The sequence below is a fragment of the Typopeltis vanoorti genome, chromosome 12 (assembly GCF_054136105.1).
Source record: "Typopeltis vanoorti isolate ZY-2024b chromosome 12, IOZ_Tvanoo_1.0, whole genome shotgun sequence".
In the NCBI taxonomy this organism is placed as follows: domain Eukaryota; kingdom Metazoa; phylum Arthropoda; class Arachnida; order Uropygi; family Thelyphonidae; genus Typopeltis; species Typopeltis vanoorti.
The window spans coordinates 107449535-107476420 of record NC_143560.1 but is presented as its reverse complement, the minus strand read 5'-3'; the positions used below and the strand labels follow the sequence as shown (position 1 = coordinate 107476420).

Below are 26886 nucleotides of genomic sequence, written 5' to 3'. Positions count from 1 at the left end.
GGGTTTAACTGGAGATATACAACCATTTGCAGATGAAGCAAACTAGGGAGAATGATGAGAAATGAAGTAAATGTGGTGGCCTTACAGGAATTGAACAGACTGTACGAATGGAACTAGCAGTTTAATGTCGTAAAGTGTAAGATTCTGAAATTTCATAACAAACAATGGAAAGTAGAGTATACATTAGGTGGGATAATTTTGAAGCTGGTTGAGAAGATCAGAGATCTGGGAGTGGTGGTGGACAAGGACCTGAAATTCAAGGATCACATTGCACAAGTTGTGAAGCCATCATATCAGATTACTGCAATGATATGGAGGACCTTAAGCAGAAATAAAGAGATTAGGTTTTTGGTTCCACTGTTTAAGGCAATGATCAGGCCTAATATGAATCACTGCACACAGAATTGGTCACTTGGTTTTCATTATGATGAGGATATATTAGAAAAAGTTGAGAAGACTGAGTAAGGTGGCATCTGGTCGTGGGATGTAAAGACAGAATGAGGGAGTACAATTTGGAGGAGTAAGGAGAAGCAGGCAGTATATGATTGATGCAATTAAGTTTGTAAGTGGTTGTTACTGGTTTAATGTTGAAGAAATATTCATAGAATGGGAGGGGAGGATAATACAAGGGGCATTTCTTGGAAACTGTATAAGGAGTAGGTGAGCAAGGGTGTGCTTAAGAGTCAGAGCTGGATAACTGGACGGATACTTTTAGCCCTTTTTTTTTTTTTTTTTTTTTTAGGAATGAGGAGAACTGACCAGGGCTTTTAACTTAATGTCCAATCCCCACCTTCTTGTGGTACATCCTAATTGGTATCTACCTGGATACTGAATGAATGAAGATGGGCTGGCAATTTGGGATTTAGTTGGCCAAATTATATTCTTATTGGCTTAAACCAAATGCAAAATGATGGTACATTATGGAATTTCATGCTGCCTAGGGAGTCACCCAGTTACACAAGGCTCCATTGTTTTCATTAGGAAACCAGAACAAACAGCAAAAAAGTCAGCTATTAGAACAATCCCGAATCAACATCAGCAGAGTTTAAGATTGGCACCATCAACATAAGAAGCATGAATGGAAAAGAAACAGAACTAATACAAGAATTGAATAAGTACCAGATCTACATGGTAGGTGTTACTGAAACAAAGAAGACTAAAACAAGATCCTTCTAAGCTATAAATACAAAATGCTATATTCAGGCAATAACAATCATGGAAAATAGCTATAGTATTCAACACTAAATGCAAGGATAATCTTGAATGGTAGGCAATATCAAGTAGAGTGATGTGGGCAAATATCAGAATGGGTAACTGGACAATGAGACTTATTTGTGTCTATGGTCAAACAGCTTGTCTACTAAGGAAGAAATAGAAGAAGATCTAAGCAACAGGAAATGGAAATGATTACTAGACATATAGAATCTGTGGAAAAATTTGGAAAAAACAGCAAAGCTAATAGTAATGTTAAGTACCTGCTAGATTTCTTTTCGGAACATGGACTGGTTATTATTAACACTACATGCCAACATAAAAATGTGCACAAATTCACATGAAGAAAAGATGCAAGAAATAAGAAAAGCTTCATTGACTGCATTATAGTTGATAGCAATGTTTTCCCACTGGTTCAGGACACAAGAGTATACATAGGATTTGAAAGAGGAAGTGATCACCATTTAGTGTTGAACAGGACAAAATTGAATTTCCTATTGAAAATAAGAGTGTGTAAGAAAGTTTTAAAGCAAATCAAAGATGAGCAGCTTTTAGAGGTGGAATGTAGACTAAAATACATAAATATTATTCAAGAAAAAATGAAAGAGATTGAAAACAAGAACCAAACCTTGGAGATTCAGTTGCAAACTCTCAAGAAAACAGTGATTCATTCAGTAAAAGAGGCATGTGGTGAGGTTGTGTGCATTGAAAGAAAAATCAGAACTTAATGAGGTACTCAGGAAGTCAAGGGAAAGAAGAAAGCATATCGAAAGTTCCTGACAGTGCCAAATCAGCTACTGGAACAAATCCAAGAACAGATCCACTCAACATCAGCTGAATTCAAGGTTGGTACTATGAACATAAGCATCAATGGAAAAGAAATGGAACTAGCAGAAGAATTGGATAAGTACCAGATCGAAATAATAACTGTGCCTGGAACAAAGAAGACAAAAACAGGTGAGGTCTTTCTAAGCAATAAATACAAAATGTTATATTCAGGCAATAATAATCAGGGAAAAGAAGAAGTGACTATAGTATTCAATGCTAAATGTGAGTATAATCTTGAATTGACAGACAACAGCAAGTAGGCTGATATGGGCAAATACCAGAATGTGGAATTGGATAATGAACTTCATGACATGCATCAGCAGATTGGCACAATGAGTGCAGACCATGCAATTCAACTATGGAGATATAGATTGGAAAGAGGAAAGGGCAGCACATGGCAAAATGGAAATGGAATTTATGCAATTACCAAGAGATAATTACTTGATATAGCAAGAAGGGTAATAAGTATGGTAAGGAAGGCCAATCGGATTTTCAGAGAAAATTAGCTAAGCAGTTAAAAGTAAATCCAAAAAAGTTTTTTCGCTATGTAGCAAGTAAGAAAAAGAATGATTATGGAAAGATTACTGTACCCGGTGCTGATGGTAGGAAAGTGACAGAAACAGAAGAAATAGTTCAGTTATTAAGTCACTTTGCAAGGGTATATCATCCAGGTGGTGACTTAGCAGTTACTGACATGGCAAACTGATGTGAAAATTAACATAGATGAACTGGAGGTATTCAGTGTATTGAAAAATATCAATACGAATACAGCAACATGTCAGCTTGTGTGCTATTAGAATGTGCAAGTGAACTGGCAGTGTCTCTGATGATGGTGTTTAAGTCTCAGCTCTGGTAAGGTTCCAAGGGAAGGGACCAGTGGAAAGAGGGTCAGATAGTTCCATGACATAAAAATGACTCCAAGACAAAAGCAGCAAATTATGGACCAGTTAGCATCTCTGGAGTGGTGGTTAAAGTATGGGAACAGTTGGTTACAAGTAAAATTTGGGAATGGCTGGATAGGAATATAATACTCTATAAGGGACAGCATGACTTTGTAAAAAAAAGAAATATAAACCCCAACATCAGAATAGAAGAGATACAGCAAGAATAAGTGAAGCAGAAATAGGAAGAAAGTACAGAACAGTGTTAGAAGAGAAACTTAAAAGTGTGGGGAAAGAAAAAACGTGAATCTAAGAGTGAAAAGAGTAATGAAGGCGATAGAAGATGCAGTTGAAGAAACAGTACCAGAAGAAGAGAAGATCAAGAAGAAATGGATTAGACAAGAAACACTGAAGTTAGTACAGGAGAAAAGAATGTTGAAGATATAAGATGGGATACATCAGAACAAATAGAGGAACAATATAGAAGAAAGTGTAATGAGGTGAAAAAAGCAGTCATAATAGATGAGATGAAATAGTTAGAAGCCCAATACAACAATATGGAACAATACTATGGAGAGCATGAAACAAGGGAGTATACAAAATGATCAGAACCATTAATAGAAAGTGGCAACCAAAACAGACCATGATTAAAGATGAAAAAGGCAAAGTATTGATGAATAAAGACATCAATAAAGATGAATAAAGAGTGGTGGACAAGATACTGTAGTGAGTTATATGAACAGAAACTAGATTTAGATAGCATTGGGAAACTGACTGAAGAATTGAAGCAGATATCACCACCAAGTAATAAGCATGATATAGACATTTTAAGAGGAGAGGTAGAAAAAGCAATAGGATGGCTAAAACACAACAAGAGTCCTGATAACGATAACATCACTGGAGAAATGATTAAATAAATGATTAGAAATGGTTACAGAAATGCACCAACTATGTAATATAGTATGGAAAGAAGGGAAAATGCCAGAGGAGTGGGTGAAATCAATATTAGTGACATTATACAAGAAAGGAAATAAGCTAGAATGTAAAAATTATAGAATAATTACCTTGACAAGTCACCTTGGTAAAGTGATGATGATATTAACAGAAAAATTGAGAACACAATTGGAAGCATACCCTGCAGATGAGCAAGCAGGATTTAGGAAGGATAGAACTACGATTCAACAGATTTTGACAATGAGGTTAATAGCAGAGAAAACTAGAAGAAAAAACAAAAACATATATACTTGCTTTGTTGATTTTCAGAAAGCATTTAACAGTATTGGCCAGAAAGTGACAGTAGCAGTTCTGGAATCCTATGGAATTGATAAAAAAAAACTAATAGCTATATTAAAAGATGTTTATCAGAATGCAGTTGCAGTAGTTAGAATAGGTGATGATTTGGGGAAATGGTTTAGAACAAGCAGGGGGACCCAACATCACCAAGCATTTTCATCGCACATTTAGAAAGAGCAATGGACAAACTGAAGGAAGATGCAAAAGGAATATCTGTACATGGAATGAGAATTAACAATCTGAGATTTGCAGATGACATTGTTATTACTGAAGAAGATGAAAGAGAACTACAAAAAACACCGAAACTGTTAAATGAGGAAAGGAAGAGTTTTGGACTTGTTATGAACTTGAAAAAAACAAAGGCAATGGTATTTGGTGAGAAGAACATGAAACAAAAGATACAAGTGGATGCAATTGATAAGTGTAGAATAATTCACATATTTGGGAAGTAAAATGATGTATGATTTGGACTGTAAAAAAGAAATAAAGATCAGGATTGTAAAGGGAAGAACAAATCTGGAGGCCATGGATAACATCTGGGAAAGTAAAGTGATCACCCTGCATACAAAACTAAAAGTACTGGAAACATGCATCTTTAGTGGTGTACTGTATGGATCTGAAACATGGGTAATAAATAAGGAATCAAGAAAAAGAATTTTGGCATTTGAAAGAACTTGTTACAGGAAGATTCTAAGAATAGGATGGATACAGAAAATCACAAATGAAGAGTTCTATCGGAAGAGAACTAAAAGAGAAGATTATAAAACAGAATCTGCATTTATAACCTGGAAGATAACAACATTTATGTTTGGTATTTTGGATGGTTTAAACAGAAGAGGTAGAATGGATAGATGATATAAAGAACTGGTGTGGAATGGGTGTACAGAAACTGCGACACTGTGCACTGGACAAAGAAAGGTGGAAGAAGATAGTGAAGAAGGCATTGGACACAGTGGGCAGTGAGCCCATGGGTTGTGATGATGATGGCTTTGTAACAGGGAGGTCCTGCTTCAGTAATTTATTTACATTTTATAATAAAGTGACAGCAGAAGTAGATGAAGGAAATAGCTACACTATGATACTGCTGAACTTTGCAAAGGCATTTAACAGAATACTGCATGGAAAATTTATACATAAGTTGGAGCAAATAGGAATGGATGGTGGTGGGGGGGGCCTGATAGACAGATATCAGAGGTAGACTGGAATCAAGGTGAATGAGGATGACTAGTGGAGCACCCCAGGGCTCTGTACTACGACCATTATATTTAATTTATACATTAGTAATATAGGAGATGATTTGAGGGGGGGGGGTATTCAGTTGTTTGCCGATGATGCAAAACTGGGACAATGGTTGTCAATTTAATGTTGTAAAATGTAAAGTAAAATGTAATGTCACTAATAAGGCTATAATTTAGCCACATGTTGAGCACAGATTTGGTCACCTGTGTTTCTAGGGGGACCGGGAGGTGGCAGAGGCGATTCAGAGAAGAATGACAAAGCTTGTGATAGATCTGTGCAATGTTCCTTATGAGAATAGATTGAAGGCGTGTGGGTTCTAGAGTTTGGCTTTACAGCAGAGGAGAGGGGACAGGATAGAAATTTATAAGTTATTAAAGGGATTCTATAAGATTTACACAAAATATTTTTTTTCAATACTTGGAGAGTAGGGGGGAAAACAAAGGGTCACACACTTGGAAGTTTTCTGAGAGTGGAATTGATTGCCACAGGTGGTTGTGAACACCCCCAGTGAATGTATGATAGGTATTGTGGTAATGGAGAGTGTGCATCTCCCTGCCACAATGAGTCTTTTGACTCCCTAGATTACCTATATAAATAATAATAATAATGAGACTTATTTGCGCATATGGTCCCACAGAAGGTTCTATTATAGAAAAAAATGGAGGAATTTTTCAAGACACTAGAGGACCTATGAAAAATGAAAAGTTGGTTTTTGTTGAAGATCTAAATAGCAGAGTAGGAAATGATAACCAGACATATAGAAATGTTTTAGAATTTAAAGAAGAGAGCAAGGCTAATAATAATAATAATGGTAGGTGCCAACTGGATTTCTGTTCAGGACATGGACTAATTATTGCTAACACCATGTTCCAGTATAAAAATGCACACAAATTCACACAGGGAAGATATGCAATAAATAAGAAAAGTCTCACTGACTATGTTATTGTTGATAGTGATGTTTTCCCACTGCTTCGGACATAAGAGCATACAGAGAATTTGAAATTGGAAGTGTTGAGGTTCTGATATTAAAATTGGAGATGTTAATCTTGGCACTTTACTTTACACAGATAGTGTTATACTCCTAAATAAATGCAGTATAAGCCTACAGGATTCTCTGACTAAATTGAATAACTGCTATGAGAAATTTGGTATGTAAACTGGTAATAAGAAGGCAGAAACATTGAAAGCATCAACTGCATTCTGAATGGATAACCTATAGAGCAGGTAAATTGTTTCAGCTATTTTGGTACAATTTTTTAGCAAAGATTGCAAATTAAATATGGAAATAGACAGCAGAATTAGCAAAGCTAGTATGGTAGTAAGTCAACTGATCAAATTTATATGGAATCTTAGCGAAATTAGTCAAAATACTGAACTAGCTATATTCAAAACAGTATTCCAACCAATTTTAAGGATTTTATAGATTTGGGAACTGGTTTAGAAATAAAACACTTGATCAGAGACTGAAGACCACACATTTGAGAGTTCTGGCAAAGATAAGGGAGTGAACAGATAGCATTAGTGGCAGTATGATATATTAAAAATAAGGATATTAGGAAAAATCTTGCCATTATTAGCATTAAGAATGTGTTAGCAGAGCTAATCTGAGGTGGTGTGGTCACTTAAACAAAATGGGAGAAGAAAGGTTAGCAAAACAAGTGTTATTTGCCAGGATGGCTGTAAAAAAACCCACAGGAAAACCACTAGGTGGATTGAAATGGTAAAAAGTGCCTTAGAACAGCGCTTCCCAAACTATGGGCCGTAGGTTTTGTTGAAGGGGCCCCATGAAATAATTAAAACAAATTTAAAATGTTTTAAGACTAAGTAGATTTTTTTATCTTAAAAGAAACGTATTTTATTTTTATTATTTCTTTTTTGTTATTTTTTATATTTTAACGGAAAAAAATCACACATTGGTGCGGGTTCACAAATTTTGCTTCCAGAGTATTTCAGCGCTTCATATTAGTGAATATGCTAATTCATATAAGTTTCATTTCAAAGCAGAAATCTAAGAATTGCAGTATTGAAACACATCCATCACATTAAATTGTTATTAAATTTCTTTTATGCTTTTAATTATTATCTTGTTTATTACTAATCGTTTTACATTTCATGTGCTTGTACTACCAATGTACAATAACAGTATATCTATCTATATAAAAATATGAGATAATGTGCCATTTCAAATGTGTATGTAAGATGCTAAAAATGTAATATTTGCATTTGATTTTTGCAATATTTGCTGTGTATGTTTTGTATTGAATATAAATACAATAAATGTTATAATAATATATATCCATATTACGATTTTTTTTCGAGGGGGGGGGGGCGTGAAATATTTTAATTTTTCCAAAGGGGGCCCTGACATCCAGAAGTTTGGGAAGCACTGCCTTAGAAAAGAGAAATATAAGATCTGATAATATTGGAGTCTTGACAGAGATTAATTTGGAGGAAAATTGTCAATAGGAAGTTAGTAATGATGTAACTTTTTCATGTAGTACTCTCATAATATCCTGTACATCTCTTGATCAAATTGTGTGAGCAAGGAAGTAAGGAACAGGTTCTTTGTATGGGGGAGTGGTTGATGACTGGAATGCATTGCCTGACGTGGTGAATGAGGGCACGTTGAATGAGTTTCAAGCACAGTTTGAGCTTTGTGTATAACAGTATGTACCTCCTATAATGAATCTTTGGACTCTATGGAAGTCTGGTGTTGATAATAATAATAATCTCTTTCTTCGTTGTTTAATTTTTTAAATATTTTGTAGGATATGTCTTGTGTTCCATGGATATCTTCTAAGTTATTAATAAAATTATATCCCAAGAATCTTAGTGAGCTTTCTTTATTATGGTTTACAGCTATATTTCTTTTGTTTTTGTATATCTCAACTGTTTCCTGTGTTTGTTTTTGAAGGAGTGATGTGTATGTTAATTGTTTTTCTTTTAAATATTTTCCTTTCCAAGCACTTCAGAGGCTTCATTAAGGTGTTCCCTTCTTCTTCTGGGCTTCTTGTTGTATGTGTTCTGTTTCTTTTTTTCCTTATTTACTTCTTTTTTTTTTTGCATTTTGTTAGTATTTCTATTTTAGAAAGTACTAAATAATGATTTGAAAATATTTTATTTCCTCTGGAAACATGCACATCTTCTTACACCTGGAGCTAGTTTATGATTAGTAATGATATAGGCAATTATGTAGATCTTGTTCCTCTACCATTCCAAGTATATTTATTTATATTCTTTTTGGAAAAAAAAAATGTTATTTTAAAATTAGTGAAAATTCAAAAGTCTAATAGCTTGACTATTATTATTTATGCAAATTTCTCCATATTTACTAAAACATTTGAGATTGGATTATTTTCAACTCTAGCATTAATGTCTTCTGCTTCTTTTATTAATATATAGTTTTTTTTTATTTCATTTATTTAGCTTTTTTGTGGTTCCTCATAAAACTGTTCAGCATCCTCTTTTTTGCCTTCTTCAGGGACATTGACTCCTGTAATATATAAGTAGCGTATATTTATTTTTGAGTGTTATAATTCAATCATTTACAAAAGGGTACTTCTGTATTATATTTTTTTCATTTCTTGTTAATTAAAATGGCCACTCCACTTGAAGCTTGTATCATCTAAATGATACAAGAAAATTATGCTCTTTCATGTTTTTTTCCTACTATATATTAATATGTGTAGTTGCTCATTTACTTTATTCCTTTGCCTTTTTCTTTGTCTCTGATATTTCATAAATTTTAATGTTATAATTTTCATGTTCTTCAATTAATTATTTTCATATCAGTGATCTTTCTTTCCAGGTGCCAGTTCTTAGTATTTCTTCTTTTATTTTCACTTTCTTTATTCTGTTCTTGGTCAGTTGCAGTATAGGTTGCTAGTCCTTCAAACTTTGTTTTCTTTAAGCAATTGGGTTTAACATTCTCTAGTAAGCTGCTAACCCAACTAAGAAATTCCTTCTTTGTTGACAGGGTATATTGATACCTACATACAGAAGGTAGCCCCTCTGGTACCCTGTGATGTTGGCATAAAATTAAGTTTAGAGCTGTTAGGTTAGAGTTGGTGTTGAAATTATTGTTGCCCCAATTTTTGGTATACAAATGTAGCCATTCTTGTTGAGGTTTGGAGAATTCATTGCTGTTCCTTACTTTCCCACTTGTTAATGATTTCCATTTGTAGCACTGTAGTTTACTTCTTTCTAGTCCTCATCTGCCTCAGAGAACTTAAGAAATGTATTTGCTATCATTATGTTCTCTGAGGCAGATATTATCTTTCTGACTGTATAGTAATGGAAAACTGTTACTACCACCACTATCTGATTGTTAGTGCTTGTGTACTATGACAAGTTGATTGTGATCTTAAGATGCTAGTTTCAAATTTAATTAGCAGCTAAATTAATATTTTATTTTGTTCTTATGGCATTATGTACAATACCATTAACGTAAAATTGTTTGACTTATAAAATGTTAATTTAACTTGAATACTAGGTTAATAATCAGCTAATAATATTTTTACATTTTCAAAAAAAAAATTATATAAGCAGAATTTTTAGGCTGTTATCAGTAGTTATTCACACTAGATTATAACAAACTTAGAACAGGAACCAACTAATACAGTATGATAAATAAGGCATCTACTGTCTCATCAATATCATCAAAAAATTACTTCTTCATTTTATCATATTAGTTTATAAACTTCAAAAAAAAAAAAAAAAAAAAACTGATATTTCTCGGCCATTAGTCAATATTCATGGCTACAAATTGGCTAAGGTTACAATTACAGTTTCCTAAAAAGAAGAAGAAAAACTCACTAGATATTGAGACAAAAAAGTAGTATTCTGATTAGGGAAGATATTTTAGTCAGTTCTGATATTTCATTCATAATCATAAACATCTCTTAACTGAGAGAGAGAGAGAGAGATATCCCAGAGAATAACAATCCTTAATTTCCCCTACCTGTCCCCCCCTCTTTGTTTTAATCTTTTTTCTCTCAAAATTTCTTTCCCCATTCTATCACCTTTGCTCTCCATGTTCTGATAATGACCTCATTCCCTTTGGGTTTTTATTCCTGAAGCTCGATTTTCTGTAATCCAATTACTCAATTGTTGAGGTCATCCTGGTTAAGGATTTCACTGTTCCAACCTTCTAGCCTTCCTTTTCCATTTGACCAGACTGAAAGAAATGCCAGAATAGTTGCTATTAACGATGATCCAATGCTAATTGATTACCAACCTACTGGAATACCACATAATCCTCACCATCCTTAGCCTTTAAAGTTTTCCTTCAAATTATATTGTAGATGCGATTCTTTCCTCTTCCTGTGAGGATTATTGTTTTCAATTTCCTAATCCAAACAAACTGTTGAAATAAATTTTGTTAGTGCAAAATATTTGATCTCCCCCACTATCCAAGTCTTGCTTTTCCAGTAAGTGTGACAAGCCTCAAGAAAATATTTTGTATGCTAGTAGAAGTGGTTTGAGATGGCTCCAGCTTTACACTTGGCCTATAATGCAACTTGCAATAGCTGCAAAAATAAATAATTAAAATTATAATAATAAAATAAAATCACACTTTGAAGTGGCCAAATATAGAAAACTTGCATCTTGCTCAAATAATAGTCCCAAGGTCCTCACCAGAGCCACAGAGTGCAACTTCTGTCCTTCCCTCCTGCCATCCTCTTTTTCTAAGATAGTGATATGTCATAATATTATCCAAAGACAAACATGTTATCCTCTCATTGTTCTCTTCCAACTCAAGCATAGGTGACATCAGAAGATTCTTGAATAGTCTGGATATCAACGATCTTCTGTTTGTGTGGTGTTCTGTTTCTACTCTGTGCTTATCCTGTGGTTTGAAGTTGACCAGGATCTGCTTGCATTTTTACAGCCTTAAGGAAAATGAAGAAATAATGAAAGTTAGTTCAGTAGAACAGCACTAAAAAAAAAAATGCAAGCAGCTCCTGGTCAACATCCTAACTTCATGTGCCTCTGAAACAGCCTTCCTTAGATATTAGCCTCAAGGACTATAACTTCAAGCTATTCCAGAACAACATCAATAGGTTTCTTCTTAACCATGGGCTCACTCACTCATTCACTCACACGCACACATGAATAATGTACTATTAGTTTTGTAACATGTCGCCTGGGATTAATATTTATATATAGTGAATTCTTTCACGTGTCTTTAATTTATATCTGCTGATGATTATGTTAATATACTGAAATATATAATACTAGAGGATAGTACAAGGACTACATAACTTTATCTTAGATCAGTAGTTTCCAACCTTTTTCCACTTGTGTACTCCTTTTAAACCCATTTCTATAAATTGTACCCCTTGTTTTTAAAATAGCAGTGATTCACACTTAACATTTATTGTTCCATAACTAACAAACGTTTTGCATTTTGTTTACTTGTTTTTCCACTATTACCGATTATTTTTTATGTACCTCTGAATGGCCCAACACGTACCCCAGGGGGTACGCGTACTACCAGTTGGGAACCGATGTCTTAGATTAATGGTATAGCTGAAATAATAATTAAGAAACAAGAAACATTTTGTTAAGAAATTGTACTGTTTAATCCTTTATCCAGGTGTAAGCAAACAAAGTTTGCAATGTAAAGTATCTTCAGAACTAGGCTACTTATATAGAGGCTAATGACTTCACATTAATTGCCTTAGTATCCTATAATACAAAGCACACATCTTTTCGGGTATGCATGATGCTATACATTATGGGAATGACCACTACCCAGAATAACTTTGATCTTTATTGAGGTACTGTTAAGGTGTAATGGGATACCTCTCCAAAAACTCTTGAGTGATCTACACAATCACTGCAAAATTCCCTACTCCTAGCCTGAATCACTCCAGAACAGGAAACTCAGCAGCTCCACTCAGTGACAGCAAAAACCTACCACTACCAATCAGAACTGTTCTACTCTCCAGGAAGCAAGCCACCACAAAGACAAACATTATTAAATGTCATCAGTGGGAGCCAGACCCAGAAGAGATGCCATTGTTGAAGTAATGTAGAAGTCTTATATTTCCCATATGTAAGTAGTAAAAAGGTGTAACACCTTATTATTGAAATATTCTGGATTAGAACTAGTTAAAGTGTTTTCACTTGGTTATAAATTAAATTCTGCATTACTTCAACCTTGATACCTCCAAGGTTAATTTATTCCCCTCAAATTCTGGTGACCAAATCTGAGTGCAGTCTGATCAGGACTTTATGCAATGGAATCACCACACTATCTCTCTGCTGGTTAGCAATCCTCTGGGTTACTTTCACATCTTGCAATATGTTACCTAAACTTCATGTTTCTTTCTATCCATCATCACTTCAAGATCCCTTGCCTCACCTACTTCCAAAAGAGGTATGTAGTATCTCATCGATGGACTAAACTTCAACACCTTACATTTAGTTGCATTAAACTGATAACCCCATTTATTTATTCAGCTTATTCAAATCCTCCTGAAGGGCTGCTACATCGGCACTATTGCTAATAACACTTCCCAGCTTCACATCATCTACATACAACTAAATATCTCCTTATGGAATCCCACTTCTAATCTTCTGCTTCTTTGGTAGATATCAGAGAGCCAATTCCCAATCTAGTTCATTAACCTGATATCTAAACCCATGTGTCGTAACTTAAATATTAACTTATCATATGGCATCCTGTTAAATGCCTTTGTAAAATCCAAAAAAAAAATGACAGTACAGTGGTGTCTTGGTTAACGACTGTAATCCGTTCCAGGATTACCATCGTTAACCTAACGTCATTATCCAAGGCACGATTCCCCATAAGATTTAATTGAAAATCGATTAATTTGTTCCAGCTCCTCCACACAACCATAGTATATATTAAAAATGCAGATAAAACTCATTTAAAATGTCATAAAAATATGGTAAATATCATTTATTTATTATACAGTATATATATTTGCTACAAAAAAATTAACATTAATAAAATGAATTGTTCATGAAAACAGTTTGTTTTTAATTATCAATCTTCACCAGAAGGACAACTGAGCTCACTTCGGAGTTTTTTGACAAATGGACCTGTAAAAAACATGTCTGTTGTTTGCTTCTGCCTCTTTTTTAAAATGTTTCTGAAAAACTGCATGGACTTTTCATTAAATTGATCTGCAGTTCTGATAACTTCAGATTTGTTTGGATTCCATTTCATAGCAACATTTTGAACTTCCTCCCATTTTGCAAAAACATTTTTGATTTCAGCAGTCGTAATTTGTTCTTTCTCTCCATTCTCATCTTCAGATGAAATTTCCATTTCCTTTTCTTCACATTACTGAAAAGTTCTTTTAACTCGTCAGTAGTCAGTTCTCGGTCATGCATCTCCAATAATTCTTCAACATCTTGCTCTGCTTCCAAGTTAAGATCATGAGCAGTTGCCACAATATCCTTTACCAATTTGTGTTCTTCATCTGAAGTTTCTTCATTACCAAAGGAAGGACACAGTTTCCTCCATGCTGCTTTGAGATATTTCATTGTTACTTCTTGCCAAGCCTTTACAATTAGCCTAATTGCTATGACAATGTTGAATTCTTCCTTCCAAAATTTTCTTAGGGTTATGTTGATAGCGCCTCACACATTTCAAAGCACCTGGTAAAAAGTGCCTTTGTGTATAGTTTTTTAAAATTTGAAATTGTCAGCTGATTCATAGGTTGAATCAGAGATGTAGTCTTGGAAGGAAGAAAAATCACCTTGATAAAATCTAATTCCTCTGGTAGCTCTTCTTGTATGCCTGTTGGATGGTCAGGTGCATTATCCAAGGTTAAAATGACTTTTAGAGGCAGATTGTTTTGCTCAAGATAGGCTTTGACCGTTGGTCCAAACACTTCCTGAATCCAGTCTCTAAATTCTATTCTTGTGACTCAGGCTTTCCTGTTAGACTTCCACAAAACACCGAGATTGGATTTAGAGACATTGAACTTTTTGAATGCTCGGGGATTCTCTGAGTGGTAGATTAACATTGGTTTTAGATTAGTGGTAGATTACCTTGTAGTCTCCACTTGCATTTGCTCCTAAAAGCAATGTTAACCTATCATTCATTGGTTTATGCCAGGGGAGTGTTTTTTCTTCTTTTGTGATAAATGTCCTGTTGGGCATTTTCTTCCAAAATAACCCAGTCTCGTCACAATTGAAGACTTGTTGAGGTAGGTATTCTTCTTCTTCTATAATTCTTGTAAAGCTATTGACAAATTTATCTGCTGCTGCTTTGTCAGCACTAGCTGCCTCTCCATGTCTGACCACACTATGAATTCCTGTTCTTTTTTTTAAAGTTGTCAAACCAACCTCTGCTACCTTTGAAATCATCATTATCTACCTCAGAACTTGATCCCAAAGTCTTCTTTTAATCTTGATAAATCTGTTTAGCTTTCTGACAGATTGCATTTTGAGATGTAGTATCACCCGCCATTTCTCTTTCTTTGATCCAAATTAGTAATAGATTTTCCATTTGCTCAAAAAGAAGCCCTCTGACATTCAACCTTGAAGTTCCCTTAGCAACCTTAGCTACCATAAGTTCTTCTTTCTTAGCCAAAATGGTTGATATTGTAGAATGACTGGTTTCATATATTTGAGCTAGCTGCATAACTTTCACACCTTCATGATGTTTTGCTATTATTTCTTTCTTCTGTTCAATAGAGAAAATTTTTCTGTTTTTTTTTTTTTTCCCCTCACTAGCTTTCTTTTTGGGACTCATTTTGTCACACGGTAAAAAAATTCACTCTAAAAAAAAGATACGCAAAATACGGTAGTATTACAAATTGTACAACACTAAGACAAGTGATACAAAGAACATATCGCCACCTGAAAATAAAAGTAAAAGTTAAAAAAAAGAACTTTTTGAAATAAAAGTTAACAGTTAAATTTGAAACCTGCAATTTTTGACTTAGTGCATTTTGCTTGTAAGGTATTAGATATTAGATACAGCACTTACTGCAACGTACACTGATTAGCAGCTTATAGATACAATGATTATTATACAGATGACATTTGATTTTGCCTTTTGATGGCGAATGAACAGTGGCACGCACCCGCCAATTTATTATCTATATGAACCAACACATAAAAAATAAATTTTTTATTTTCATCATAAAACGCATTTATAACTACAAATATTAAAATAAAGCACAGTCACTACAAGAAAAGAAACAATAAATGGAAAACGTAAACAGCTGGCTATGATGCGTCAAACATAACTGAGCTTCACAGCTATGCCGCGTGGATGTTCTCTATTCGACAATATCTTCCTGCTTGTGGCTGAGTGCGTTCAGAAAATTTCGGTTTTTTAGATCGGATAGAGGTTCACATAATCGAGAGTCGTTAACCAAAGCCCGTGTCATTAACCATGAGATTTATTTTTTCTTGCAGCCACTCGTCGTTAACCAAGTACGTCGTTATCTGAGGCCGTTGTTAACCAAGGCACCACTGTATATGCATTTCCCTCAACTACTTTTTACTTTATTATAAAAGGCAATCTGATTACTAAAACAAGAGCACCCTTTAACAAATCCATGCTGACCATCACAGATAACATTATTCTCTTCCTCCCAATGCTGTATCTGGTATCTCACTAATTTCTACAAAATCTTGAACAATTACAGAAGAAATATAAACTGGTCTATAGTTTGACATTCCATTCTACCACCCTTATCTTACCCTTGTTCCACTCTGGGCACTTTTCCCATAGCTACTCTCTCAATGAACTTTGCTTTTAAGTCCACAGAACTGTTAGTTCTTTAGTATATTCTCTCAAAGCATGTGGTGAAATCCCATTCAGTCCTATTGTTTTATTGACATCCAGGTCAATAGACTACTTAGTATCTGAAACCCACTCTCCTCATGCACCCCTAAACTTTGAACCATCCTCATCCCTCTAGTAATAAAACCTTCTTTTCCAGGATGAAATACCCTAATAAAATAATCATTAAACAATTCCACTATGTTCTTTGCATCAATCACTCTACCCCCATTTTTGTCCAACTGTATCATTCTTCTGCAGTCATTTCTCTTCCTCCTACTGACCACACAATAGAAAAATTCCTTTATCAGGGCTGATCCTTGGATCAGGGCTCTCATATTCAAGTTTTACCTTCCTTACCATGTTACTCACCTTCCTTGCCTGAGTGTCTTATATTCTTCTTGCACCTGCTCTTTACCCTTCCTTAAACTTCTTCAATAACCTCTTTTCGTCTACATTTTCTGTTTGATATAGTTAATCATTCACTTTACACCAAATCTTGTTCTCTTTTACACTCATTGTATACAGCTTGCTATTGCTGCTAATAAATATTTCTTTACTAGTTCTCGTGCACTACTGATGTGTGTGTGTGTGTGTGTGTGTGTGTGTGTGTGTGTGTGTGTGTGTGTGTGTGTGTGTGTGTGTGTGTGTAATTCCCATCTATAAATTTATTTTTAGATAGTCCAGAAACTTCTGACATGATCTGGCCCAGTTTTATTTAATTTTTTTTTTAATTCCAGGAAAGAATTTGTTTTGCCTAAAAGCCTTTGATTCTTTTCACTGATTGCAATTTAAACATAGATTAATAAAAGTATTTCCTTACTAATATAGATAAAAGTAAAGCCTATTATCTCTATACTAATATTCATTACAACTTTTCAAATGAAGCATTATATATTATTTATTTATTTATTTTTTTAAAATTATTATTAGCAATATGATCTGAACCATCAAGGAAAGGATAGCCAGCAAAGTGTCACTTACTTTCGTTTGGAACCATTGCAAGAAGAGTTTGACTTTGTGCCCATGCAAGACTTAGAGAACAATCCCCGCTTTCGTCTTTTGCAGTTAAGACAAGATGTTCCAGAATTTAAGGGTTATCACTTCATACCTGCACTTGAGAAAGAAATACCAAAGGATGTATTAGAAGTAAGGCTTTATTATAATAATAACAACAGCTATAGTTATATTTATTAAGAAAACTTTCCATATAGCTTGAAGGAATTCTAATTCGAATTGTTTTTATAATATATATTATTATTCACAGAATTCCTGTCATACCTCTCTTTAAAATCATTTACTGACAAACCATCTGACTGCTTCTGACAATTCAATTCCACTGGTGAATGAGACTCTACAAGCAAAAAATGTAGTCTTCATGCTGTGCTAACATTCCCACAACTTCTAGAGGTGACTCCTAATTTTCTTCCCTCTTGTTATGTATTGAAATTTTTCTTCTACATAAAACTTCTTCAGTAATATATGCTGTATCATATAACTTCTTTTCTGACTATTAGCAAAATTTTGTTACCCAAGACCTTCAATCTATCCTCTTAGAGAGAGTACATTCTACAGACATGTGACATCTTGATTACTTTTTCTCTGGTTCTTCGCCACCACTTTCTTATTCCAAGAAATCTAGATGACATCTGTGCACAACAGTCTGGAATGTGGTCCTCCTTACATGGATGTTTGAAGAAACACACTGACAAATGATCTGTTGAGCTGCTTTGTCTGCTTTTGCAATATCTGCTCAGAACACAACAGCTTGTAATCTTTTCATCAATCATAAGTACATAACCTTACATTTTACCAATCTAAATTAGAAACCATTAGCCTTTGCCTGTTTGAGTCATCCAGAATTATATCTACATTCCATCCCAAATTTAGCATCAGCATCCAACAATTGGATAATTTCCTTAGCATCATTCCTCGATATCAATGTGCCAATTAAACAGCAGTGCAATTAGAGAGTCTGTGACTACTAGTTATGTCTCCTCCTTGATTCAGCTTCACCACATACTACTCTTTGATGTCTGTCTGTCTGTGAGCCACCTTCTTTATCCATTCTCTAATTTTTCTAATATTAATTTGTAATTTCAAGTCTGAAATGGCTTGAAAGAATGCCTATCATACCTCTCCTTAAAAACATTTATTGACAAACCATCTGACAATTCAATTCCACTGGTGAATGAGACTCTCCAAGCAAAAAATGTAGCGCTAACATTCCTGCACAGCTTCTAGAGGTGACTCCTAATTTTCTTCCCTCTTGTTATGTATTGAAAAGTTTCTTCTACATATGCTGTATCATGTAACTTCTTTTCTGACTATTAGCAAAAAGCAATGCAATTAGAGAGTCCTGTGACTACTAGTTATATGCCTCCTCCTTTGTTCAGCTCTACCACATACTACTCTTTGATGTCTCATCCATGTTTGATTTCTAGAGCAGAGTTTCTGGACTATGTAAAAAAATAAAAATTATATATATATATATATATACACACACATCTCTGAATCAAAAAAATTAGAATAATCAAAGAAAATGTGTTGAATGATTTGCAGTTCTAATTTATTGCACAGTAAATAATTATTAACAAATGTGAATTAGCATCATCTAAATCTATGTACTTTGTAGAATATAACCATGTAAACACCATCACATAATAATGTAATATAAATTTTAAGAAAACTGTTATTTGAAAACATTCACAAAATTAATAATTTTTAACATGATTCAAAATATTACAATATTTCTAATTTTTCCATTTGGTTTTGAGGAGCGCATAGAAATAGTATATACACCCTCTGTCCAAAAAGAAACCGAACTTTTGATAGAAAATAAAACGCAGGCCAATTATAATTATTCAAATCATTTATTTCAATCAATATACTCTCTCTCAGCTTCAATACAGTGTTTGGAATGGTCAATTAATCCATTAAATGAGTTTTTTATATAGTTTTTTTGTATGCTATTGAGGGTCGTGGTTACTGCCGCTTGAACATTTTCAATGGTGTCATATCGCTTTATTTTCATCGGCAAATGAAGTCTAGGGAAGAGAAAGAAGTCACAGGGTGCTAAATCAGGTGACTACGGCAAGTGATCCAACACACAAACTTGGTTTTGGCTCAAAAACTGTCTCACAATGTTTGAACGATGAGATGGTGCATTATCGTGCAAAAGTGACCAGCTGCCTGCATCACGATATTCATGCCGTACGCGACAAATTCTCGCTATCAATCGCTTCAAAACTTCGAGATAAAACTCATCATTGACCATTTGGCTAGGCAGAACAAATTCTTTGTGGATAATGCCCTTGGAATCGTAGAAACAAATCAGCATTGTCTTTACTTTTGACTTCTCCAAGCAACTTTCTTTTGGATGCCCCTCTTCTGGTGAACTCCACTCAGCCCTCTGTTGCTTTGTTTTGGGCTCATACTCAAAGCACCACATTTCGTCACCAGTAACGATTGTATCTGAGGTCCTTGCAGTGGTCAATTCGATGCATTTTTTGGTCGTCGGTCAACTTGTGGAGAACAAATCATGAATTAAATTTACGAAGGGCCAAACTCTCGGTCAAAATGTTGTGCACAGTTGATTTTCGAATCCCCAATTCATCTTCAATCAATCTCACAGACGATTTCAGGTTTTCTTTGATGAAATCACACACTTTTTGGATGATAACTTTGCTCAGTCCAGTTTTTGGATGGCCCAGCTTTTCATCGTTCTCAAGCATCTCATGACCACTTTGAAATTGCTTAAACCACTCATAAACTTGAGTACAGGATAAGCATTCATCACCGAATGCTTTTTGAAGCATTTGACATGTTTCGGTAAAACTTTTACCAAGTTTAACACAAAAGTCAATCCCAGCTCTCTGTTTAAAACTCATTTTCCGACCGTTCGTCAAAACACACTGTCACTCTTGGCATGACAACTCAGCTTCTAATGAAACAGATATCATAAACAGTTGATAAAACACTAATGAAGGTTGCCGCTTTTGACAAGAAAAAGATACAACAGGTGGCACCACTAGTTTCTTCTATTTTCGAAAAGTTCAGTTAATTTTTGGACAGAGGGTGTATTTCAGTAGCTGCGGGACTGACTTGTGAGGAATCGTTTGCTCGTAAATTTCAGTTAATCATTTGCTAAATATGGGTCGAATGAGTGACATATCAGAAGCTAAGAAGTTTCATATGGTGTCTCTACACAAAGAAGACCAAGCTCAACAATTTGTAGCTAAGGAATTGAAATGTTCTCAAGCAAGCATGAGTAGAGTATTGGGACAGTTCCAATACAGTCAAAGCCAAAGAAAGCAATGATGTCTCATCATGGAAAATTTGGAGAAAAGAGCAAAGCTAATAATAATTGCAAATACCTGTTGGATTTCTGCGCTCAGGACATGGACTGGTTATTACTAACACCATGTTCCAACATAAAAATGTGCACAAATTCACATGGAGAGAAGAGGCAAGGAATAAGAAAAGTCTCATTGACTATGTTATTGTTGATGGTGATGTTTTCTCACTGGTGCAGACACTAGAATATACAGAGGTTTGAAATTGAAAGTGATCACCATTTAGTCTTGTACAGGATAAAATTGAATTTCATATTAAAAAGAAAAATATGTAAGTTTTTTAAAGCGAATAAAAGTCGGGCAGATCTCAAATGTGAACTGTAGACTAAATTATTGAAGAAAAAATGAAAGGGTTTGAGAACAGGAACCAAACCTTGGAGATTCGGTGGCAATTCCTGAAGAAAAACATGGGGATCTGGAAATGATTGTTTGATTCAACCAGAGAGACATGTGGTGAGGTTGTCTCAAGGATAAAAAAATCAAAACTCCGTGGTGGACACAGGAAGTTAAAAAGGCAGTGAAGTAAAAGAAGAAAGCATATCAAAAGTTCCTGGCAAATAAGTCAGCTTGTGCTCTTAGAGAATACAGAGACAAATGTAAGAAAGCTAAACACTGTGTAAAAGTAGCTAAACAAAAGTAATGGGAACACTTTGGTAAGAACATAGAGATGAAAAAGGGGACATGAAATCTGGAGAAAAAGATATTCTTGATGTATGGGGTAATTACTTCAAAATATTGCTAAATGAAACAAGCAGTGATAGCACGGTGGTAAAAAAACACTCAACAGCATTCAGTCAGGAATACATATCCATACTTCAAGTAGAAAAAGCTATCAAAAGCCTGAAATGTGGAAAGGCAGCAAGAGTAGATGATATATTATCAGAAATGCTCAAGTATGGAGGTATAAAAGTCTTGCAGTGGCTGCAGTGCATAGTTCAGAAGGCCTGGATAGAAGGACGAATTCCAGATGATTGGAGTAGAACTCGCATAGTACCCATATATAAAAAGGGAAATAAAACTGAATGTGAATTACAGAAGTATTTCCTTACTGAGTGTTCCTGGTAAGATTTATGCAGTATATCTGAGAAATGGTTGAGAAGGATTGTGGAAGGGAAGCATGGTGAAGTACAAGCCGAATTTAGGCCAAATAGAAGCTGCTGGGATCAGATTTTCACTTTACGACAAATAGTTGAGAAATCATGGGAATATAACAAAGATCCGTATTTAAATTTTGTTAATCTGGAAAGAGCATATGACAAGGTGCCAAGAGAAAAACTATTCAAAACACTGCAGTTGTATAGTGTCAGTGGGGCATTATATCAAGCAATACTTAGTCTTTATTCCAGTTATAAGTCAGCAGTTAGAATTGAAGGTAGCACAGGAAGATGGTTTAATGTTAAATCTGGTGTCACACAAGGATGTACATTAACCCCTTCTGTTATTCATTATCTATATGGATCACATCATGAAGGAAAGTGGTATTAAACCTGATATCAAAATTGGAGATGTTAATCTCAGCTTTATGCAAATGATGTTACCTTTTAAATAAATCCAGTAGAAGTCTGCAAGATCCCCTGACTAAATTGAATAACTGTTGTAATAGATACGGTATGAAGGTCAGCAACAAGAACACAAAAACAATGAAAATAGGCAGAAACATTGAAAATATCAACTGCATTATGAATGGAGAACCTATAAAACAAGTAAAACATTTCAGTTACTTAGACAAGATTTTTAGTGAAGATGGTAAATTAATTATTTAAAAACTTTCTACCATATCAGCTTCACAAAGCTGATATGGTAGAAAGTTAACTGAATAAATTTATATGGAATTAGAGAGAAATTAGTCAAAACAGTAAATTAGCTGTATACAAGAGAGTGTTCAAACCTATTTTAACTTATGGATCTGATAGCTGGGTTAGAAATAAAACACTTGACCAAAGACTAGAGACTGCAGATATGAGAGTCCTGAGAAAGATTAGGCGTGTAAACAGATGGCATCAATAGCAATATCATATTAAAAACGAGGATATTAGGAAAGAGCTTGACATTGTTAGCATCCAGGAATGTGTTAGCAGAGCTAATTTCAGGTGGTATGGTCACTTAAACAGAATGGGAGAGGAAAGATTAGCAAAACAAATGTTCTATGCCAGGTTAGCAGGCAAAATACCTGGAGGATGACCAAGATACAGGTGGATTTATACAGTAAAAAACACCTTAGAAGACAGAAATATAAGATCTGATAATGTTGGAATCTTGACAGGTAACAGACTGATTTGGAGGAAAACTGTAGATAAGAAGTTAGTGGTGATGCGAGTTCTTCATCTAGTACTGTCATATCCTGTACACCCCTTTAGAGTACATATCGGGAATTTGATTATGTGTCCCCTCTTTGTAATATATAATGCTTTCATTCCAACCAATATTGCAATAATTGAAATCACCCATAACGATCACCTTCATATGCTCACTAAGCGAAGTTGTCTATGCATTTCTTTGTCTCCACCCTCCACATTCTCTACCCTGTAGCAGCAGTGCCTAACCAAATATCTCATTCTATCAACCTCTACCTCACATCATACTGCTTCAAAATCACTGCCATGTTTTTTTTTAAACTTGCATGACACCTCCAAGGAGTTCAAGGACTCATCACAAATATTAAAAAAATCTTAACTTTACATAGGCATAATTCTTCATCTATCATCAGCAGCACTTCCCCCTCCCTTCTTCCTTTTCTATCAGTATCAAAAGCATAATATCCTTTCATTTCTATCCCTGTCAAAATATCATTCTCATCCAACATGTTTCACTTATCAAGTCACCCCCTCCCCATTATTCAAGAAGTTGTGATAAGATGAAGTTAAGGAAAATTTTTCAAACTGTCTATTATGAACATTTCCCATGTGGAGAGCGTTATTTGTTTTTTTTTATTTTACAGTAATAACTTTAAATAAAAACATTTTAAAACATACTGGAGTTATGTTTTTCAATTCTATCCATATTTATTCAAAATTTTAGCAGTTGCAGAAAAAAATGGATTCAAGAGATACAGAAGAGGTAGTTCAAAACAACAATATAACAGGAGATCAGAGAGACCGAACAGTCAAATTGCTACATAAGGTAAAAATTCTTTCAAGCTTTTTAAAGAATAAAAGTTGCATTTTATTACAGTAAATTATATAAATGACATCTGAAAATTATATGTACACTTTAAGATTATATAACCTGAACAACTTGACTTCATTAATAATCTTTTATTTCATTCTAAAACAGAAATTATATAAGATATAAGTGATCATTCCTCCTTTTCTTAGTGGTGCAAAAGAAAATGCAGAGAGGAAAGATTGTGTGTGTATGTTGCCCAGGTATGATAGTGAAGAGCTGAGCAGAAGAGCAGTAATACTGAATAGCATAATAGCCAGAATGTGTCAGAAGAGAGGATTGGAATATGTGGATGCTTGGAGGACATTTGAGGACAGAAGGGAACTGTATGCGAGAGACTGCTTGCATTTGAATGAGGAAGGATGAAGGCATCTGGAGAGTGCTGTTTTCTGAACGAGTCAGTGTGTCAATGCAGGGAAACTAGAATTCCCAAGGTGGATGGTAGCTGGGGTGGCCTCTTGGGGGGGGGGGGGTGATGACATCAGGTAACACCGAGTCCAGTGGGTTCGAGAGGGGACAATGGTAGGTATAGAAACAGTGACATTTTTATGCTTTACACCAATGCCAGGAGTAGCCAAAATAAAGGAGATGAATTGGTGGCTCTGATAACATCAGCCTGGCCAAAGATTACTGGGATCTCTGAGACGTGGTTGACATAGGATGATATAATAACAGGAATTGAAGTGGCAAGGTACAGCATTTTTCAGCAGGATAGGAAAAGAAAACATGGTGGTGGAGTACTGCTTATGATAAGTGATGACTTACATCCTCTAAGAGTGGAGGCTTTGGAAGGCAGTGACACTAATGGTTTTGAAAGCATATGGTGTGAGGTAGAAGTGGCCAAGACAGGATATTTAGTGGAGTATTGCTATAAACCAGGGAGCACAGAGGGTGTGGAGCAGGAGATGTTTAGGCAGTTGAGCTTGGCAAGTGCAAGAAGAATGATTATTATGGGAGATTTTAACTACAGCAGTATAAGCTGGGAAGAGGAAAATGCATGTAGTAATAAGGGGATGGAATTTCTAGAATTCTTGAGGGACAAATGTCTTAGGCAACATGTAATAGAGGGAACAAGAGGTTTAAGAGTTTTGGATTTGATCATAGCGTCAGAAGAGCTGATAATAAGCGAGATGACATCTCTCCCACCATTTGGAGAGAGTGACCATTCCTCTCAAATATTTTCTACCACCATACTATCACTGCTTGTTTTATTTAGCAACCTTTCAAAGTAATTTCTTAAGACATCTAAAATATCTTCAGTTTTCATGTCGCCAATAGCTTATAATATTTTCCCCTTTCATGATAATTATTTTCTGTGCTCTTACAAAAGTCTTCCCCCAACTTTTGTTTTGCACAGTGCTTCACTTTCTTACATTTTTCTGCATATGCTCTCAGAGCATAAGTTGATTTCATTATGAGGAACTTTTATATGTTTTCTTCTTTCCCTTGACTGCTTCTTTTACTTTCTGAATTCACCATGGAGATCTGATTTTTCTATCTGTGCAGACAATATCACCACATGCCTGTCTAGATAAATCAGTCAGTTTTCTTCATGGTCTTCCACTGAATCTCAAGTTTTATTCTTACTTTTAAACTTTCATTTTTCTCAAATGATACTGTTGTATTTGCGTCTACAGTTCATCTCTGAAAGCTGCTCATCTTTTTTTCTTTTCAATGAAACTTTATCCTACTCAAAACTAAATGTGATCACTTTCGATTTCAAATCCTATGTATAATCATATCCTGACCCAGTGTGAAGATACCATTATCAATATTAGCACAGTGAATGAGACTTTTGATTTGCATTCTGATCCTTATGCAATTCTTCTGCTAGTTCTATTTCTTTTCCTTTGATGCTTCTTATGTTGATGGTGTTAATCTTTAGCAACAAATGGCATCTCACTTATGTGAGATTTTTCTCACATAGGTGAGATTTTTCTATTTCTGTCTTTTTTTTTGGTAATGTGATACTGATTCTGTTGATCTGATCCTTATGCAATTCTTCCGCTAGTTCTATTTCTTTTCCTTTGATGCTTTTTTTGTTGATGGTGTTAATCTTTAACATTCTACTGATGTTGATTTGAAGCATTCATTTACGTACTATAGTTATTAAAATCATTTATGAATAGGATTTAGAACATTCAGTTCCAAGAAAACACTTACCTTGACACACAGTGCAATAACTAACAAACAAACAAACAAAAAAACTGAAAGTTTATATTGTGCTTTGCAGTATCTGACATATTGTAAATGTCATGTAATTTCCATTTGTTTGTCCTTATGAAAACTGCTGTTGTGTTTGGGGGTCTTCATTTATTCCTAAATGTTCACATCTTTGGAAGGCACTAACATTTTATATCTCGTATTTCAAAAATAGATATTTTTAATTATGTGTGTGTGTATTATAAGTGCAAAATTTTTCTTCTGAAACAAATGTTACCACAAGCAATGAACATTATTTTTAAATCGCTTAAAATAAGAACCAGACATGGTATTGCATAAAGTTTGTCCTTCAATACTTTAGGTTAGAGCACAAGCTGTGAAACGATTTTATGCTGCCCAAAATCAAAGTGCTCTGGAAGATGTTGTAGTTGAAGATCAAGTTCCAAATATTGGGTGAGTAAACAGCAAAATGATATATTCATGTTAAGCATATTTATTAAAACTTCATAATGTGTGGTAAGCTTAATTCTAGGTGAAAACTACCATCTTATGGTCTGTATTCCTCCCTTTGCAAACAAGTCACCTGTTTCTTCTCTGGTTATTCAGTTTGTGTAATGATAGATGGCTTCATCCCTTCAGATTTCCTTCATTAATGCTGTAATGCCAGTGCTGTGTACTTTCACCAGATACTCTTCTCTCCTATACATGACTCTCTTACTGACTGCAAATCATATTAGATTTGCTAATGATATTATATTCCATTCCATTCCATTCTGCTTCTCTGTTCTTTCATTTTTAATTATCAACAGCTTTCTTCAGTCCACTTCTGCATAAATGGCTCTCCATGCTTCTTCCATTTTGGCCAGTCTTATGCATCTCTCTACCATAAATATCTATAACATCTTGTCATTTTATTGTCCCATCTTATCACTGGTCTACTTGATTTCCAATAACCAGTTCTTGGTGTCCATTCTGT

At 34.7% G+C, this 26886-nt stretch overlaps 1 protein-coding gene across 4 annotated transcripts in view; it reads left to right on the top strand.

Moving 5' to 3' along the window:
• Cc2d2a (Coiled-coil and C2 domain containing 2A) overlaps window positions 1–26886 on the top strand; it is a 518960-nt gene that overhangs the window by 344865 nt on the left and 147209 nt on the right. For all 4 annotated transcript variants that reach the window (XM_090401677.1, XM_090401676.1, XM_090401674.1 and 1 more), the window contains exons 25-27: window positions 17164–17379; window positions 23604–23705; window positions 26272–26363. In XM_090401677.1, the coding sequence (XP_090257803.1) occupies window positions 17164–17379; window positions 23604–23705; window positions 26272–26363 (410 nt within the window). The remainder of the gene's footprint in view (window positions 1–17163; window positions 17380–23603; window positions 23706–26271; window positions 26364–26886) is intronic.